Here is an 18,356-nt window from a genome sequence, read left to right on the forward strand (position 1 = left end):
ATTCGGGGAGGCAATCCCGCTGTTCCTCGGTGATGTCCAGTCCTGGTGGTTGGTGCTGTTACAGGGTGGGGTGCACAGGAAAGGAAGAGAAGGTCTGTGATGCTGGGTGGGCTAGTGGTCTGCGGTGTTTCGGAACTCGCCGTTCTCCGTAATCTGCAGCCGGGGTGGGGTGGTGGGGCTGGGGGGGCCAGGCCGTTCCATGGTGGGGCCAGCGTCACACGCGGGTTTGTTGGACCCAAGGGGGGAAGCTGCCTCTCCTGCAAGACACCAAAAAGGAGAGCGCGGACTTATTGAGACGCTTCAAGGGGGCCTGGATGCCAGTCCCCTAGCAGTGGCCTCCCCTATAGCCAGCCCACACCACAAGCCATGGACCACCTCCTCCTCCCAGGACAGTCCCCACCATCCTCCTATTTTGTTTCTCACCTGCAGTAGAAGTTAACGTCCTCTGGGATCAGAGAGAAGAGAATCTCACCCCAGACTCCTAACAGGGGCCTTCAAGCCTTTAACCCAGAGTGTCACACCAGGAAACCAGATCAAAGCAGGAAGTTCCCACCGCACCCCCAACCTAACCCTTCTCTGGCTTCACCTATGTATATGCCTGCCCATTCCACCCTCCTCCTCTTGAAACCCCCTCCCACCCATCCCCAATCCGAGGTGGGGAACTTCATGTTGAGGAATAAGGGGAGGCAGTACAGCAAAACCTCATTAATCCAAACCCCTGTGGATTTGGAATTTCTTCGTAATTTGAACAAAAACTGAGCTTGAGTTTCCTTTATCTGTGAAGAAAAGGTGTACTAAGCAAATTAGTGGTGGAAATATGTCTGTAGGAGGGGATATTTAACCCATACCAGAAAACAGACTTTTGAATTATATCTTTTCATTAATGCATGCTCCCTGAGGAGTGGAAAAAGCCTTGTTCATCAAGTTCTACTTACTGTATATATTTTGAAGACATGCATTTCATTAAATAGACACTGTCATTCAGTTTTGTCACTTATTCACAGTGGCCATCTTCTCAAATATAACATTCCAAATTAGAGAGAGGTTTAACTGTACTGGGGGGAGAGGAAGGGGATTCAGGGAAGTGATATGGGAAGGGAGAAATCTTATGGGAGGGCTGCCCCTCTCTCTCACAATTATGGCAGAAATGACTAGGAGCTTCTGCAGACACAGCATGCCCCAATCTCTGCATCCCTGGGAAGCAGAAGCCAGCTTTATTCTTTTCCACCCCCATCTTCTTTTCAGTCCTTCTCCCTGGGCTCCCAATTAGAGGGTGAGGGGTACCAGACCCAACTCCTACCCCTGGTCCTACTCTCATCACCTTCTATAGCTGCTGGACCAACTCCTGGTTCCTGCCCTTAGTTCTGTTCCTCTGCTGGGAGAAAAGAAAGCCATCTGAATTTCCCTACACTTCTGGCTGGGAAATTCACTTCCTTCTCTCTTCTTTGGCTGTTGTAATTATCTGGGGTTTGTACTGTACATATCCGGGTGTGTGTGTGGGGCTGGGGCAACACTTGGCTTTTAAAATTCAGGCTCAGAACTAATTTTTAATTAATGGCTGAGTTGCAGAGGGACCAATACCTACCACAAGTGGTTTAGAACAAATATCCAAATTATTTCCTGGGCCACATGGCATTTAGGCTTGGCAATATAGCTATGTCTGACCTTAGGATACAAAACCTTCCAAGTAAAAGCTTCTATGTAAGCTCTCCCTTCCATCCTAGGATCAAGGAGCTAACCTCTCAGGTCGCCCAAACCCCAGCCTTGGGTATGAGATACCCAGCAAAACTGCCTTCTTAGCTTGCTGGGTATCTCACACATTTTCTGCAAGTCAGTGAGAGGAAATCACTTATGGTAGGGTATCCTGAGTATGGCGGGAGAGCAGGAAAGGAACCCCCATATTCTATTCCCTGTTTGTCTGCTGGTGACAGCACATAAGCATGCCCCGGACACCCCCCTGGACCCAAATTTAGAAAGTGAATAAATTAGGATGCCATTATCCATTTTACAAAAGAATTCACTGCAGGAGTCCTTTAAATGGCAAAGTCCCCTGGTGCCTTTTAGCATCTGTTTATAGATCACCAGCTACTTTGACAGAGAGGCTGGGCAGACAGAGAGTTAAAATTACAGTGTAAGGAGCCACTGCCCACTGCAGCTCAATCCCAAAGAAAATCGCATCTCAGAAATAATGTCTAGAGCTGACAGGTTCTCATTTACTGGCTTTTTAGGTAGGGTTATGTGTCCAGCAAGGCCACTTGATGGCAGGAGAGGGGGAGTGAGTGGCATCAGCAACCTGGGGATGTGCGCTCTGAGAGTACGTTCTTTACCATGCTGTTCCTGGCACCTCTGCCTGGGAATCAACATGCCTACTGAGCCCACGATCTGATCTAGGAGGATGTCTCTCCCCATTTCTAAACTCCCAGGCCACATGGTCAAGTCCATGTCCTAACATCTGCCTAAGGTTCCTTTCTTGCTCCTTCTTGTTCCACCCATCCTGCCTAATGTCAGGACATCTCAATAGCATTTTTTCCAGGGTATCCCAAGTCTCCGTGAGTTAATTACCCACTCCTTATTCCCACCCAACGGGGGCCAATATGAGTTCCAGATGCCTTCTGCCTCACAGATGTGAGGAGGAGGAAAAGAGAGAATCAGGTGAGGAGTGGAAAGGAGGGTAGAGAACCAATGTTAGGGAAGGAAGAGGAAAACCCAACCTACCTGCTGCAGTCAGCACAGCCCCTATAGCCAAGGTCCTCCAACCCATCATCACCTCCACCCCATTAACAAACCCACCCCCAGCCCCTAAGGACACTCTGGTGAAATGGGGGGTGACAGACATACACTGGAGAGGTAGAGGAAAAGGAGGGCTTAGAGTCAGGAGGAGGCTGGGAGGGGGTGGGTTTTGCAGGGAAGTGGATGTGACCTGTGAATGTGCTGGGCCCATCTAGGGCCCAACTCTTGGTGTTGCTAAGGTATTGTTGGACAGTTCTGGGAAGCAGCAGCAAATGCTGTCTTTGGGTGGTGTCTTGGGAGATGGGTCTGTGCAGGAGGTGTCGGAGGGCTGGAGTCTGTGGAGGTTCTCTGGGTGTGGAGGGCAGCAGTGAGAGGGGAGAGGCTCCGGAGGTGTTGGAGGGAGTGGGCTTCATGACCAACCTGCAGTGGTCCGGAGTCACCTCCCCCTGTGTCCTCCGCCCGTGGCCAAAGCGGAACCAGGAGAATTACCTGATGAGGAGCTGCAGTGGGAGAGAGTGGGGTCATGGGGTCAGGAGCCTTGGTGGGGGCATGGCAGGCGGGGGGAGCCTAGCAGTCAGAGCAGAGGAAAGAGGAGTATGGGTAGGAAAATGAGCAGAATTTTGGGAAAGCAAGGGGTAAGGGTGCAGAAGGGAGGTCCTAGAAGCTGGCTTTTGAGAAGAGAGGCTGGGGAGCAGGCAGCTGGGAAGGTGTGAGGGCCAGACTGCGAGGAAGGCCAGAGGGAGGCCAAATGGAGCCTGGACTTAAATACTGAGGGAAAAGGGAGGTTACAGGATGGAAGGCCTTCAAGATCTGAAGAGTCAGGAAGAAGATGCTATGCAGGAGCTGCCAAGGAGACAGGAAAATTGGGGAGCCAAGAGAACAGAGGTGATGGGGTCCCCAAGTTTTCAGGGTACCAGCCAGGGCCTGGGGAAACTACAGATCATACTGCCCTGTGCTCTATTCCAGAAAATAGCAGCTTCTAGCCCTCTGGCCCAAGAGCTCAGAGGAAGCTGAACAACATGCCTTGAATAGGAGTGGGCAAAGAAGGGGCAGGGGTTCACAGAACTAGGTGGGATCTAGGGGCAGAAAGACCAAGGTTCTGGTAGAGAAGGTCCCGAGATGCAGACAGGAGTGGGAAGACTGGATGGGAAGGCACAGGAGTTGGGCTGACGCTGCTAGGAGTGACAAAGGCACAGACGATGGGATGAAGATGGGGTCACTAGGGGGCTGCCAGGAGCAGCCAGTGGACAAACCCCAGACTATGAGAGACAGATGGTGATGGGGCTGGGTGGCTGGTGTAGTGAGTGCACGAAAGACAGTGGGATGGATGGGGATGGGACACAGAGAAGATAAATGACATTGTAATTTCCACCTGAGCGTCGAGCAGCCTCTTCTTGGGTTCTGGCAGCGGCTCAGCCATGGCGGGGTGGTCCCGGCGCAGCTCCTCCTCCACCAGCATCAGCCTGAAGGGACGGGCTTCAGTGGGGTTAGTGGCGGGCACAGGCTCAGAGCCTCCCCATGGAACCCCACAGCTCTCTGGAAAAGCCTCAGGCATCCTAATCCCTTAGAATCAGAGTCCCTCCATTGCCATGACACAAGACTCCCTGTTACTCAGGATCATGCTCTCCACCTTCCTCCCAGGAACCCTTACACCTTCCTGCTAAGGCAGCTTTCTGTGCCTCAAAGACTTCTACCATCCAGACACCTCCAGGTCTCCATCTTCCCAATCAGGACAGTAGTGCCCCTTCCCCAGACCTTCCATGGCTGAGGACCTGGCTTCTGCATCCCCCATGTCACCTCACTGTGAAGATCCTCAAAGTGATTTCTCATAAAGGATATCAATTAGAGCAGTGGTTTTCAAAAAATATTTCAAGAAGTCCTTTTCTTCTAATTAAATCTTACATAAAATACATTTAGAATGGATCAAAATGGAGGTGGCTCTGGTTGGAGTGGGGCCCAGGGGCACCCCCCACTCCCCGCAACCCCACCACTCTGAAGATAATTGACCTCTTTGCTGAGGATACCCTCTTTGGAGCCCAGGGCTTGCTGGAGCAGCTGAAAACATACACAGGCTAAAAGACCCTTTCTAACAGAACACCTTTCCAAGGCTAGAGAGGGAGGGTCTGCCCAGGAAGGGCAGGGGCTACTCTGGCTAGGGAGCCCTGCTTAGGTTTGGGGTGAACATCACAGGTTAAGTTGAGAATAACCAGTGGGGAGTCCTGGCCTAGAGTGAATGCAAATGCAGTGATGGTTGGACAGGAACAGGTACATTTTCCAAGGGCTTCCGAAGCTACTCTATCAGAAGAGAGGTCAGGGTTTAGTAAAGGGATATTTAATGCACTAAGCAGGTTGTGGTTTCTCTCCATCTGGTGATAGTGAGTGGGTGGCTTCCCGGGGAGGAGAGTTGTGGGCTCTCCTGGTGGGCTCCTGAGTTTGGGATGGGAGTCAGTAGTCGCTCGCCCACTTGTTCTCTTCAGCCTCAGGCTCTCCCTCACAACCCCCTCCCCAGGCCGCCCCTCACCTGCCAATGATGCTCTTGATCTGCGAATCCTTCTCTGCCTGCTGCTGCCTTAGCCTCTTCTCACTCTGCTCCAGTCGGGCCTGATACTGCATCAGGATTTTGCTGGTCTGTTCTTCCTGGGACAGCAGCCTCCGCTCATACTCTTCCAGCTTCCGGTTGGACATGTGCAGCCGCTCTTTCAGTGAGTGAATCTCCTCCTCGTACTCCTTCACCTGCCCGCCGGGCACACGACCCCGCACTGTGAGGGGCGCCCCACCCCAAGCCCACCACCCAGCCTCCATCCCTGTCTGCCGAGCACAGCCACTGCATGGTGAGGGACAGCCAGCTGCCTTCCCCAACCCCCTCCCTGCCTGTGGATCATATCCACACACCTGCTTTTGAGAAGACCCTGCCATGGTGCTGAGGCTTCCTCAAAATAGAGCAAGGTCACAGACTCCCACACCCTGAGGTCTATGTATGGCACTTCATGAAGACCCATACAGAAACCTAGATTCACAAGCACACCTTGAGTAACTGTGCTCAGAAATTAAAAATAGGGTGACTCTTCAGCCCTAAGCCAGGCCCCAGAACACATGCTAGAGACACAGGAAGAAAAGGCAATTGATGGGGGAAAGGTAGGTGCTGTCCTCCATGTGACCCTCTCTTTGGCTCTGTCAAGGAGCCAAGGATAGGGGGTCTACAAGTGAATTCTAGACTGAGAATCTAGGAATTCCAGAGCTGGAAGAGTTCAGAAGAGTCATTTTATCTGCCCTATTGGCTCTAGAGTTTACAGCTGTGCTGTCTAATGTAAGAGCCACCAGCCCACATGTAGTTATTTAAAATTTAGGCCAGGCACGGTAGCTCAACACTTGTAATCCCAGCACTTTGGGAGGCTGAAGCATGTAGATCACTTGAGCTCACAAGTTCTAGACCAGCCTGGGCAACATGGCAAAACCCCGTCTCTACAAAAAAAAAAAAAAAAAAAAGAAGGAAAAAAAAGAAAAAAAAAAGGAAAGAAAGAAAAACTAGCCGGGCATGGTAGCAAGACCCTGTAGTCCTAGCTACTCAGGGGGCTGAGGTGGGAGGATGCCTTGAGCCCAGGAGGCAGAGGTTGCAGCAAGCCAGATTTGCACCACTGCACTCCAGCCTGGGTGACAGAGCAAAACCCTGTCTAAAAAAATTACAAAATTAAAATTAAATAGGGCTAAAAATTCAGTTCCTGAATCACAACTAGCCACATGTGAACAGTACAGATTACAGAACATTTCATCACTGCAGAAAGTTATATTGGATAGTGCTAGTCTACAGCCTTTCTCAACAAGGTTTCCTTATCTGAAGCACAGAACAGAAAAAAAATGATTCAAAAGACTATTTCCTCATTCTCTGAAGAGGATACATACATGCATCACCAACCCTTCTACATGCAGAGGAGAGATGCGAATTAACTTCCTACGATGGCTGCGTTGGGGCTAATATTAGGGCTTAATTCTCATTAAATTTGCTGGTCAAGCCCATTTGAGTCAGTCCCATTTCCTATGCTCAAAAACCACTTCTCCATGTTAGGGTCATATGTTCTTTATATATGACCTAATCCTGCAGCCACCCTCTTCCTCAAGCCCTAGGAGCAACAGCTTCCTCAAGTAACTTTCTGCTAAGTTATCTGTGTGTGCCCCAGAGCTCTTGGTGCCCTTTGCCCTCAGCCTCCACCAAGTGAGGGTCTGGATGGCCTTTTCACACATGACTGATACATACTACTTTACCACATGCATCCTCTGCCCACTGACTGTAACTTATGCCGATGGGACAGTGACTGGGTAGGCCAGACATCACTTGTAATATAACTGCATCCCCCTCCATCCCCACCCAATTTATTAGCTCCTACTGCCAGTAAAGTAACATTTCCTTTCCTAAGCAGTCACAGGAGCCAGGGCTTATGTTCCTCCTGGGGAAGAACATGGAGGTAAGCCTAAAATAGATGATCCCCAGATAGTCTACGATATATATAACCTACAAAATAGAGTTGAAAGTGACTTTTAACAACTGTGTGTATCTGGTCTCCCCAGATGGACTGAAGGCTTCTCAAGAGGTGATCACGTCTTTGCCTTTTCTTTCCACCGTAACTACCTGACCCTGGAGGTTTCCCTTGGAAGTGACTAGAGATCTCCCCTGTGGGTGAAAGGAAATATTGGGGCTTGGAGCTGGTAGAGCCCACCGTACCCTATCCAGCCGGCTCTCATCCATCGATTTTGAGTACTCCTTGAGCTTGTACTCTTCCCGCTCGATGTGGGCACTCTCGATGTCAGCCGACAGGTGAGGCATATTGGAGACCCAGGCCACTGTCCGCTCAGAGGCTGGCATTGTGGGGTTCAATGTGGACGGTGTCTGAGAATGCTGGGACAAGGTACAGTGAGGGTGAACAGAGAAAGGAAAGGTAGGAAAAAGCAGGGTACATTTAGAGGGCAACAGCACAGCCAAAGGAGATGACAGTCCCAGTCCTATTGCCCTGCTGTAGCCTTTATCACCTCTGAATGCCAGAGATGTGAGTTGAATGCCAGACAATTTCTCCTGTTACTGTTCTCATTCAGGATCTGATTTTTATGACTCCAAGCCCCCAACTGGTCCTATTCCAGTCATCCCCACTCTACTTATGGATTAATCCCCTCTAGAATGAGAGTGCTAAGAGGGTTCAGTGCCATATCTTTAGTGCCTGGCACAGCACATGGCACATAGCAGGCTCTCTATACACATTTAATGGCCAAAAGGAGGCAAGAAGATTGTAACTTCAGGCCACAGACTCTGTTCCAACCCCACCCCCGCAATCTCCTCCTCCCCTCCCTGTCGTGACCCAGCCCACCTTCCTCCTGCCTTCACCTACCTGCTTGGTGATGGAGGGCTTCAGCCCCCCACCCCCTCCGCCACCGCTGCCCCCGCTGCCCCAATGCTGCCCTCCTTGCTGAGGCTCTGTTGCCGTGGACGGGCGGGGCCATAACTTGGCTCTGGGGACTGCAATAGATTCCCGCTGGATGGCCGGGGTTTCTGGGCTGCGCTGACTGTCAACTGCTGAGACTTGCCCCTCTGCAATGGAGGTGGCTGGCCCCGCCACCCCACCGCTGCCCCACCGCTCCCACCTCCAGGCCCTGAGGGGGCTGGCCTCTGGGGACCAATGGTGATCTGGGGAGGGGACAGCATGTGCTGCAGGTTGTCCTGGAGTGAAAGCTGCCGACGGGTGAAGTCAGTGCCAGAGGGTCCAAACTCATCACTGTAGCTGTGGCTATGAAGGATGGAGGCAGCAGGGGGCTTGGGGACCCCGGAAGAGAGGTCCTCACTCTTGCTATAGCCATGGAATGGGGCAAAGGTGTCCCCAGGGGGCTCTCCACCTCGGTGGTGGTGATGGTGGTGGTGGTGGTGATGGGAGGAAGGTGGGCCATGGCCACCGCCCCCGCCATGGCCGCCTGGGGGACCTGGCCCATCAGCAGCCATGTGGAAGAGAGGGTTCTGGAAGGAGAGGGGTATTCGCAGTTGCTGGGCAGGGACACCGTCTGTGGTGACACCCATCTGGCTGAGGCGCATGCCAGCCGCCGTGATGGATGAGCCACTCCCCTGGGAGAGGCGTCCAGCAGGCGCAGGCCGTAGCCCCAAGGCTGCTGTCAGCGAGGCCTGGCTTGAGTGCAGCAGGTCCCCTACGGCCGCCAGGTTCGAAACACTGCTGCTGTTGAGGCGGCCACCAGGCCCATCGCCCTGTAAGTCCAGCATGGACACACTCTTGTTGACACTCAGCATCTTCTGCTCTGGCTCTGTGATGTCCGAGCTGCTCGTGCAGTATGCTGGTGAGGAACGGGCCAGGGGTGGACGGCTTACATAGAACAGGTCTTTACCCCCACCAGGCGGTGGTGGGGGTGGCTTTTCCTTGGTTGGGGAGGGGAGGCGAGCCATGTCCATAGAGCTGTCAGAAAGGAAGGGGGCACACAAGCAGAAGGTAAGGTTGGGGCTCCTAGCAATTGAGCCTTGCTATGGTCTGGCATAGGCCTTGGGGTGAAAAGTGGGACCCAGAGGGAAGGGCTGAGAGCTAGCAGTGGCAGCCCTGAAGAGGGAAGGCAGGGGGGATGGGAGGGGACAGGTGGGTAAAGGGAAAGGACAGGGCCCCTCCGGGAAGGGGGTGAGGCCTAGAGGAGGGGAGATGGGGGCAGCAAGAGAAGGAATGGGGACAGGGCTGGGCAGATATGGAGGAGATGAGGTCCATGGAGAAGGAGAGGAGTAGGGCGAAGGCCAGTGGAGCAGGAGAGGGAACAGACAGGAGAGGAGAGGAGGGCGGGGGAGGGGAGAGCCCCTCACCTGTTGAGGCCTCGAGCCATGAAGGACTGAAGGTCGATGGAGCTGGAGAGAGATGGAAAGAGGGGCGCGCACAGACAGAGAAGGAGAAAGATGTGGACAAATGAAAGGAGAGGCGGGAATGGTGGCATGGGTATGGTGGCATGGAGGAAGACACGGGCAGAGGAACAAGCAGGGCCATCATCAAAATAATGAGCAGCAAATGAGGCACGGGCACCACCCATGGGAATGGAGGCTGGGACTCTGGAGCAGGCTGCAGGCCCTACTAGGCTTCTGCTGCCACTGCTCTAAGTGCTGGATCATGGGGAGGTCTGTGAGGTTCTGGTTGGGGGCTGGGGGAAGTGCTTATTCACTAGCTATTGCTGAGATGTTTGAATATTTTGACACATAGCTGACATGACGTGCTGGCTGATCCTCAGCCTGGGGACAAGCATAGGCAAGCAGAGGGACAGCAAATCAGAGCTTGCAGCAGGGATGCTCTAGGCTTACAACTAAGCCGTGAGTTGGTGGAGCCTCAGCCCTCTTCCTAAAGCTCCACATCTCTCACTTCCTCAGGCTGTAAAGGGCTCTCGGCCTACCACTGACTGTACCTGTCTCCTTACCAGTCTTCCCTGAGAACTTGGTGCTTTTTCCTTTTTTTCAAGCCCTAGAGAGATGCGTGTGGGGCCCAATGAGGAGTATCTAGAACAGGAGAAGGCTCCTAGGGCACAGGCCTGGCTGTCCTAGGGTGCTCACCTGTTGAGGTCCCGCATCATGTAGCCCTGCATCTCAGCCGATGGCCCCCGCAGTACCACGGGCTGAGGCCGGGGCCGCTCACTCTGGCGGCTTGGCTGCCTTTGGATGTTGGGGTTCCTCAGAGCTGTGCTGATGTCATTGAGGAGCCGGGGCAGTGGGCCCAGCTTCAGGAGGGCTTCCTGGAAGGGTGAGGCTGTTACCTGGGGGCTCAGTGCCCAGCTCTAAGAGGGCCTCTGAGGGTACAGGTGGAGGGGGTCTGAGTTGGGATGGTAGTGGTGACACCTCGGGGAACAAGGGGAGAAAAAACATCTTCAAAGGGTAGTTTCTTAGGCTCCAGGAACCTCTGGAGTCATCTGGGGATAGGGCAAAGAGGGGATCTGCTGACCTTGCTGAGCTGGGGCAGCACCTCCCAGAGCAGGGCATGCAGTGTGGAGAGCTCTCGGCCCAAGTCGATGTAACCCTCAAAGCTACTGCTGTTGGTTAGCGTGTCCAGGTTGGAGATCTCATACAAGAACTGCTGCATGGAACCCCATTCCAGCTCCAGAAACTCATTCATGAAGCCCAGAAAGTCCTCCTTTGAGGTAAACCTAGCCAAGAATCCAGAAGATAAAGGTCACAGACACACACACAGAGAAGGTATCATAGCCTCCCCATCTCAGGATCTCTGGGGACTCAGGAGACCCTTCTTGCCCACCCCCAGCCCTGCCACGCCCTGCCCTGCCCCCTCCTGAAGCTTTCCTCACTTGGAAAAGTTGGCCAGGTTCTGGATGACCTTGGCAATGAGGGTGAGGGTGCGTGAGGTCTGCTCATCTGGGTACTCCTGCATAAGCCCAAAGAGACTGGGCGACATAATCGCTGGGCAGAGGAAGCGCAGGAAGAGCGAGGCGCTGATAAGCCTGTCTGCGATGTCCTCCCGGCCTCGCTCTGCGCAGCGCAGCCGCCACGAAGCAAACACCTCCTTCAGCTCCCTCGGGAACACGCTGGGGGAAAGGGGCGGGGAGACAGAGAGAGAGAGAGAGAAAGAGAGAGACCGGGACTGAGCCCCAGAGACCCTCAGCTTCCAGGGAACATGCTGAGGGGGGTGGTAGGAGGTGAGGGTGTGGAAACAGAGGTGAGAGAGACAGGGAAGGAGGGACCGCAGGAGCAAGATGGGAGGCTGCTTGAAGAAGGGGGCCATGGCAGAGGGAACAGACAGATTAGGGAGAGAGAAATGGAGGGGGAGAGAAGGTGAGGGGAGAGACACGTGGGAGAGAGATGGAGGGGTGTGGGAGAGAGACAAGGAGAGGAGGAGAAGAAAAACAGACACCAGGGAGAGACAGAGATGGGAGAGATGGAGGGTCACTTGAGGTACAGGGAGCTCGGACCCCCCAACTCTTCTGGATTCCAGGGAAATGGGGATGGAGGTGCCCCAGGCATGATCCCCAGTCCCTGGAATGGCTCAGAGTTCACTCCCCCCACCTCCCAGATCCACTTCAATGTCCCACTGACACCTTAAACTCGACTGGTGTAAAGCAGAGCTCACCACCACCCCCACACCTCCAACTGGCTCCTCCTCCTGACTTTCCTGGTTGTCAATGAGGCCACAGGTCTCCCAACCACCAGCCTCATGGCCTCTTGAGTCATCCGTGACTCCCCGCAGATATGCTCCCTCCTTTCCAATAAGCTGACAATTCCTACTGATCCTTTCCTCAGAGGGTCCTTCCAGTAGCTCCTTCCTAACTCTGACACTGTTCTGATTCAGGATCTGACTTTCATGCCTCCCAACCCCCAGCTGGCTCTACTCCAGTCATCCCCCTCCATACACCCTTCTACTCTACTACATATAGTCTACTTATGGATTAATCTTTTTTTTTTTTTTTTTTTGAGACAGAGTTTCACTCTTGTTGCCCAAGCTGGAGTGCAATGGCGTCATCTTGGCTCACCGCAACCTCCGCCTCCTGGGTTCAATCGATTCTCCTGCCTTAGCCTCCCAAGTAGCTGAGATTACAGGCATGCACCACCACATCCGGCTAATTTTCTATTTTTAGTAGAGACAGCGTTTCTCCATGTTGGTCAGGCTGGTCTTGAACTCCTGACCTCAGGTGGTCTGCCCACCTCGGCCTCCCAAAGTGCTGGGATTACAGGCATGAGCCACCGTGCCCAGCCTATGGATTAATCTTCTAAAGCACAATACTTCTGATACCTTTAATGGCATCCCAAGGCCTACCAATGACCTCAGACTCCTTGAGGCCTTCCAGTTTCTACAGCTAATCTTCCTGCCCAGACATCTCTCCCAGCACTCCCCATCATGAGGCACATGCTCCACTAAACCTGATGTAATTGCTACTAACCTACTCTAATGTCCCCTGATAACTCCTGGGCCTTTTCACCATCACACATGTGCCTTTCTCACAGCCGCCTTCTGAAATGTCTTTCTTGCCAACTATGTCCATATATCAGAACCTACAGTCTTCAAAGCCTACCCAATGGGGCACCTCTTCCCCGCTTATCTCAATTAAAGCTCTGCCTTCTCTCTGACCTTCTATCACACAGAGGTGGGGGGACCCTTACTCAGCACTTACACACCATTATGACTCTGTGGCTTTTTTTTGTTTGTTTTCCTAACTTGTCCCCACTCATTCTGGTGGAGGCCCTCTGAGGGCAGGGACCAGGCCTCTTTCACCTGTTTGCTATATAGCGCCTAGAACAATGCTTTGCCCATAAATGGTTCTCAGTCCTCTCTGAGGATGGACAGATAGATGAACAGATGAACACATAATTCCCCCGACCCTGGCCCCCCAGCCCAGCGTTCCCAGTCTCACCAGTGGGAGTTGACCACCTTGCACAGGGCCAACTCACAGCACATTCGCAGGTTGGCCTGGTGCTCTGCCAAACTGGACGCTGTGCACTTGATAGGGTCTACCTCGCAGTTTTCCTCAGACTCATACAGAGCACGGATGAACTCTCCTGGGGGTGGTGGCACAAGAGGGTGTGGTCACACTTTCCAAGGGCAGGGAAGGGGGTGGCCAGGGTTGGGGAAATTTCAGAATCAGGTGTTGGAGGCTGGAGTCCTAGGACTCTGGGTTAGGAAGTATCAAGCTGTGGAAGGGTGGACTTGGGGTCTGGGGTGGACATCTGGCAGGTTTGGGAAGAAGAGGGCCTGAGTGTGGGCCATACCAATGGCATCCTTGAGGTATTTCTGACCAATCAGTCTCATATACTCTTCTATGGCTTTAGTGGCGAGCGTGTTCTCGCGGAATATGAGGTGCTCCCGTTCCATGAACCGGTCTACCTCAGACATGGCCATGTCTGAAAGGAAGTCCTGAGGCCCAGGAAAATCCAAGTGTCAGCCTCTGCACAACCCAATCTCGTGAATTTGCCCTGTCCTCACTAACCCCCAAGCAAGTGCCCATTCCCAAGTCACCTTTCCCTGAGGGCACAACACTCACCTTGGCCTTGCCTGTACTCTGTAGGATGTGAACTAGTGCACTGGCAACCTCCTCCTTGCCTTTGACATTCAGGGCGGGCTCCAAGACTGCACACAGCATCCGATAATGGTTGGTGACATACTCTGCAAACTCCTTATACAGCTCCATGGGCAAGATGCTCATTGTCTGGTAACGTGCTTTCAGCCGCACAGCCGGGCAACCTCCTTTGCCCTTGCCCCCTGAGCCGCCCCCCGAACCTCCTCCCCCTCCCGAGCCCATGCCCCCAGATCCCCCACTGCCTGTTGGCAGGGTTACAGGGTACCACTGCTCTGTGAAGTGGCGCCCAGCCAGGGTGGCCACCGGCACAGTCACCAGGCCGACATAGCCCGCCTTGTCCTTCTTGCGCTTTTTGTCTGAGTCACGGTACAGATGCAGCCGCAGGGCACGGACAGCCGGCAGGTTGTTAAACTCGAAGTGCTCGCCCCAGAAGACGGTGTCCCCTGAGGCAGAGCGGGGCTTGGAGGTGGTGCGTGCATACAGCATGTCATCCAGGCAGAGCTCACAGTAGTACCGCTTCTTGGGGGGCAGCTCTCGGGCCTCTATGATCCACAGCTTTAGCACATTGTCTACCCGGCGGCTGTTGTCCTGGCATGGTGGGGTGGGCACGATGTTAAAGGGGGAAGGGACAGAGAGACACCAAAAGAGGAGAGACAGTAAGAAAGTGGGATACAGACAGCAATCATAGGTGAGACGGTGTACTGGGTTGAACAGTATCCCACCAAAACTCATGTCTACCCTGAACCTGTGAATGTGATCTTATTCGGAAACAGGATCCCTGCAAATGTAATCAAATTAAGAAGAGGCCAGGCACGGTATCTCATTCCTGTAATCCCAGGACTTTGGGAGGCTGAGATGGGTGGATCGCCTGAGGTCAGGAGTTCGAGCCAGCCTGGCCAACATAGTGAAACCCTGTCTCTAACAAAAATACAAAAAAAATTAGCTGGGCATAGTGGCATGTGCCTGTAATCCCAGCTACTCAGGAGGCTGAGGTAGGAGAATCACTTGAACCTGGGAGGCGGAGGGTGCAGTGAGCTGAGCTCATGCCATTGCACTCCAGCCTGGAAAACAAGAGCGAAATTCCATCTCAGAAAAAAAAAAAAAAAAAAAAAAGGCCATACTGAATTAGAGTTGACTCTTAATCTACCTTATACAAATTGATGTCTTTATATGGAGAGGGAGATTTGGAGACATAGAGATACAGGATACAGAGACACACAAAAGGAAGCCAGCTACGTGAAGATGGAGGCAGAAATTAGACATACGCAGTTACAAGCCCAGGAATGCCAAGGACTGCTGGCAACCTCCAGAAGCTAGGAAGAGGCAAGGAAGGATTCCCCGCTACAGCATCAAAAGGAGCATGGCCCTGCTGATACCTGGCTTTTGGACTTCCAGTCCCCTGAACTGTGTGAAAGAGTAAATTTCTGTTGTTTTATGTGACCAAGTTTGTAGCAGTTTGTTAAAGCAGCCCCAGGAAACTACTCTAGAAGCGTAGTTTCTAGACACATACACCAGACAACACAAACAGTATTGGAAAGATTTTTAAAGCTGGAATAACAAGCCAAAAATATTAATGTAGAATTTAAAGGGAACTGGAAAGTCCTGCAGAAACTATCAGAAATTGTGAAAAAAGAATTGCATATAGAATGGGTAAAGCTTGGCCAGGTGTGGTGGCTCATGCCTGTAATCCTAGCACTTTGGGTGACTGAGGCAGGCAGACAACCTGAGGTCAGGGGTTTGAGACTAGCCTGGCCAACATGGTGAAATCTCGTCTCTACTAAAAATACAAAAATTAGTCAGGTGTGGTGGTGCATGCCTGTAATCCTAGCTACTGGGGAGGCTGAGGCACAGGAATTGCTTAAACCTGGGAGGTGGAGGTTGTAGTGAGCCAAGATCACACCACTGCACTCCAGCCTGGGTGACAGAGTAAGACTCTGTCTCAAAAAAAAAAAAAAAAAAGAGTGAGTAAGGCTTGACAGTTGGTATAAGGGCCTGGGGGGATACAATTGAGCACAAGCTAATGGGAAGGCTCAGGTGATACTGCAGTGTGTGGAAAAAGAACATGGTGTTTGTACTCTGCATAGGTCAGATCATGTCAGCATCTTGGGTTGAGTTCTTTAAGGACATCAAGACACAAGAGTTCCCCCCAGAGGAGGGTGACTAGGACTGTAAGCTTGCTAGAAACTGGGATACAGAGAATAGCTAACAACTGAAAGCATGAAGTTTTGGGAAGAACACAGACTCACAGAATTTATGTGCCAAAGGGAACTTAGAGATCATTTAATCCAACCCTAAGACAGTTCCCTCTGTCTTAGAGAGGAAACCAAGGTACAGAGACTTGGCTAAGTGTATTTTATGTGTCCTGCGGGGTTTTAGTGAAGTATTCTTGCCTGCAGGGAAGCTAGACTAAAGGATTTCCAGAGCCCCGTCAACTCTGTAAGTCTACGACTTATATGGCAGGGAAAGAGATCGTAAGGCAGGGTAGCAGTACAGAAAGTACAGAAAGAGAAAAGAAATGGGGGACTCAGAATAATGGGGTCTCCCCCTTCTTGTCCAGGTGCCCTGTACTTCAATCCTCTCCTTCTCCAAGCCTCTCCTCCTTTAACTCACTTTCCTCCCTAGGCCCCCAACTTTCTGTGTTGGCGCAACCTTTGCCTTGCACAGGTTATGTCCCCTTTATTCCCCAATACCTTGTTGGGCTTTACTGCCCGCTGCAGATTCTCAATCCATTTGTCTCTTTCGGCTGCAGACCGACAGGCAAAGCATTTTGTTCCTGATGAAGTTGTTACCTAGAAAGGAGTGTGGAGTTGAGGGAAAGGGCTACAGAGGGAAGGAGACTCTGCTACTTTCTCTTCCTCCCTGGCCTATCCTCCTTTCTTCCAGTCCCAGAAGTTTGTTTCCTTGATGTCCCCACCTGTGCCACTTTCTCTAGACCTCTCTGCCCCCCACCTTCCATTGCCCCTTTCCTTTGGCCCTCCCCAGCCTACTAGACCCAGTACCTCAAAACAGAACTCCTGGCCCAGGATGGAGCTGTGCACTGGCTTGATAATGGAATCTTCATCCAAGTTGAGCTCCAATGCCTCAGCTGCACTGCTAGGACTCAGCAAGGACTCATGAGAGTGCGACTCCTTAAAGCTTTGCATCAGCCGGGCCCTAGCAAGCAGGAGGTTCAGGAGAGGAGGGGATCAGGGCCCCCCACTCTTTTTTTTTCTTTTTGAGACAGAGCCTTGCTCTGTCACCCAGGCTGGAGTACAGTGGTATGATCTCGGCTCGCTGCAACTTCTGCCTCCTGGGCTCAAGCGATTCTCCTGCCTCAGTACACCCAGCTAATTTTTTTTCTTTTTCTTTCTTTCTTTTTTTTTTTTTTTTTTTTTTTGTATTTTTAGTTGAGACACGGTTTCACCCTGTTGGTCAGGCTGGTCTCAAACTCCTGACCTCACGTGATTCAGCCTCCCAAAGTGCTGGGATTACAGGCATGAGCCACCACGGCCGGCCCCACTACTCTTCTTAGACACATAGGGATCCTGCACCATCAGTCTGTTCCAGGATGGAGACTTGGAGAGAAGGCCCCCTGAACACCATTCCCAAACAGACACTGAAAGAAACCCTGCCTATCTCAGGAAGGACATGAGGGATGTGAGAGAAATGAGAATCCTTTAAGCAACTCCCCTGCTCCAGCTGGGCCTGGTGGCTCACGCCTGTAATCCCAACACTTTCAAAGGCCGAGGTGGGAGGGTCACTTGAGCCCAGGAGTTCGAGACCAGTCTGGGCAACACAGTGAGACCCTATCTCTATTTTTAAAAAAAGGAAAAAAAAAAAAAGAAACTCCAACCATCTCACACCTAAGGGATTGCAAGGACTGGGGATACCTAGAAATATCTCAACCCAGAAATGGACCATGGCAGAAAAGAAAAAAAAAAGGAGAGAACAAAATGGGCCTGGGGCACTTCTAGGTAGTACCTCCAGGTAACCCCAGAAACCAGAGCCTCAGTATAAAGGAAAAAGTGGAAGTAAAAAAGTGAAGGCACAGAGAAGAGATATGTCTAGCCTGGGCCTGGCACACAGCTAGTGCCTAATAAACATTTAATGATTCAAAGAATGAATGAACATAGCATAAGAGGACAAGTTTTAGCAGAACCAGGGGAAAGAGTGAGGGCAAAGCATATGAAATAGGAGAAAGCTGTGGGCAAAAAAGAGCTGAATGAGGATAAAAGACAGAATATGGGGACTAGGGAAGAAGAGAAGGTAGGGCAAGGAGAAAGGGGAAGACAAAGGTATGTGCAGCAAGACAGAGGACAGAAGAGGAGGAGGACCAACTGGAGAGGTGGCCAGGAGAAGCAAGGTGGGGGCTAAGAGGGGATGGAATGCAAAAAAGTCACTGCAGGAGGACAGAAGATAAAGGGGACTGGGGGCATGGAATAATGAGGGGTAGGATAGCAAGCGGTATGGAGATGGGCAGGGGATGAAGAGTAGAGAGCAGTGGGAAAGCGGGAGGGGAGCTCGGGTGTGGGAGCCTCCAAGAAGTTATTTATAGCAGCCCCGTCATCGCAGGCTCTGGCTGCCGTCAGCGCGACGCTCCCCCGGCCCCGGCCCCCCCC

General features: G+C 52.2%; 1 protein-coding gene across 1 annotated transcript in view; it reads right to left on the minus strand.

Moving 5' to 3' along the window:
- Positions 1-18,356, minus strand: part of SYNGAP1 (synaptic Ras GTPase activating protein 1) — a 31,156-nt gene that overhangs the window by 2,082 nt on the left and 10,718 nt on the right. The window contains 15 exon segments of the mRNA XM_017853633.1: positions 226-257; positions 4,103-4,193; positions 5,252-5,463; positions 7,448-7,621; positions 8,106-8,167; positions 8,170-9,173; positions 9,563-9,604; positions 10,295-10,473; positions 10,680-10,881; positions 11,038-11,274; positions 13,096-13,240; positions 13,451-13,595; positions 13,723-14,346; positions 16,449-16,547; positions 16,758-16,911. Of these exon segments, the coding sequence (XP_017709122.1) occupies positions 226-257; positions 4,103-4,193; positions 5,252-5,463; positions 7,448-7,621; positions 8,106-8,167; positions 8,170-9,173; positions 9,563-9,604; positions 10,295-10,473; positions 10,680-10,881; positions 11,038-11,274; positions 13,096-13,240; positions 13,451-13,595; positions 13,723-14,346; positions 16,449-16,547; positions 16,758-16,911 (3,402 nt within the window).

The sequence above is a fragment of the Rhinopithecus bieti genome, unplaced genomic scaffold (assembly GCF_001698545.2).
Source record: "Rhinopithecus bieti isolate Rb0 unplaced genomic scaffold, ASM169854v2 scaffold_36553, whole genome shotgun sequence".
Lineage (NCBI taxonomy): Eukaryota > Metazoa > Chordata > Mammalia > Primates > Cercopithecidae > Rhinopithecus > Rhinopithecus bieti.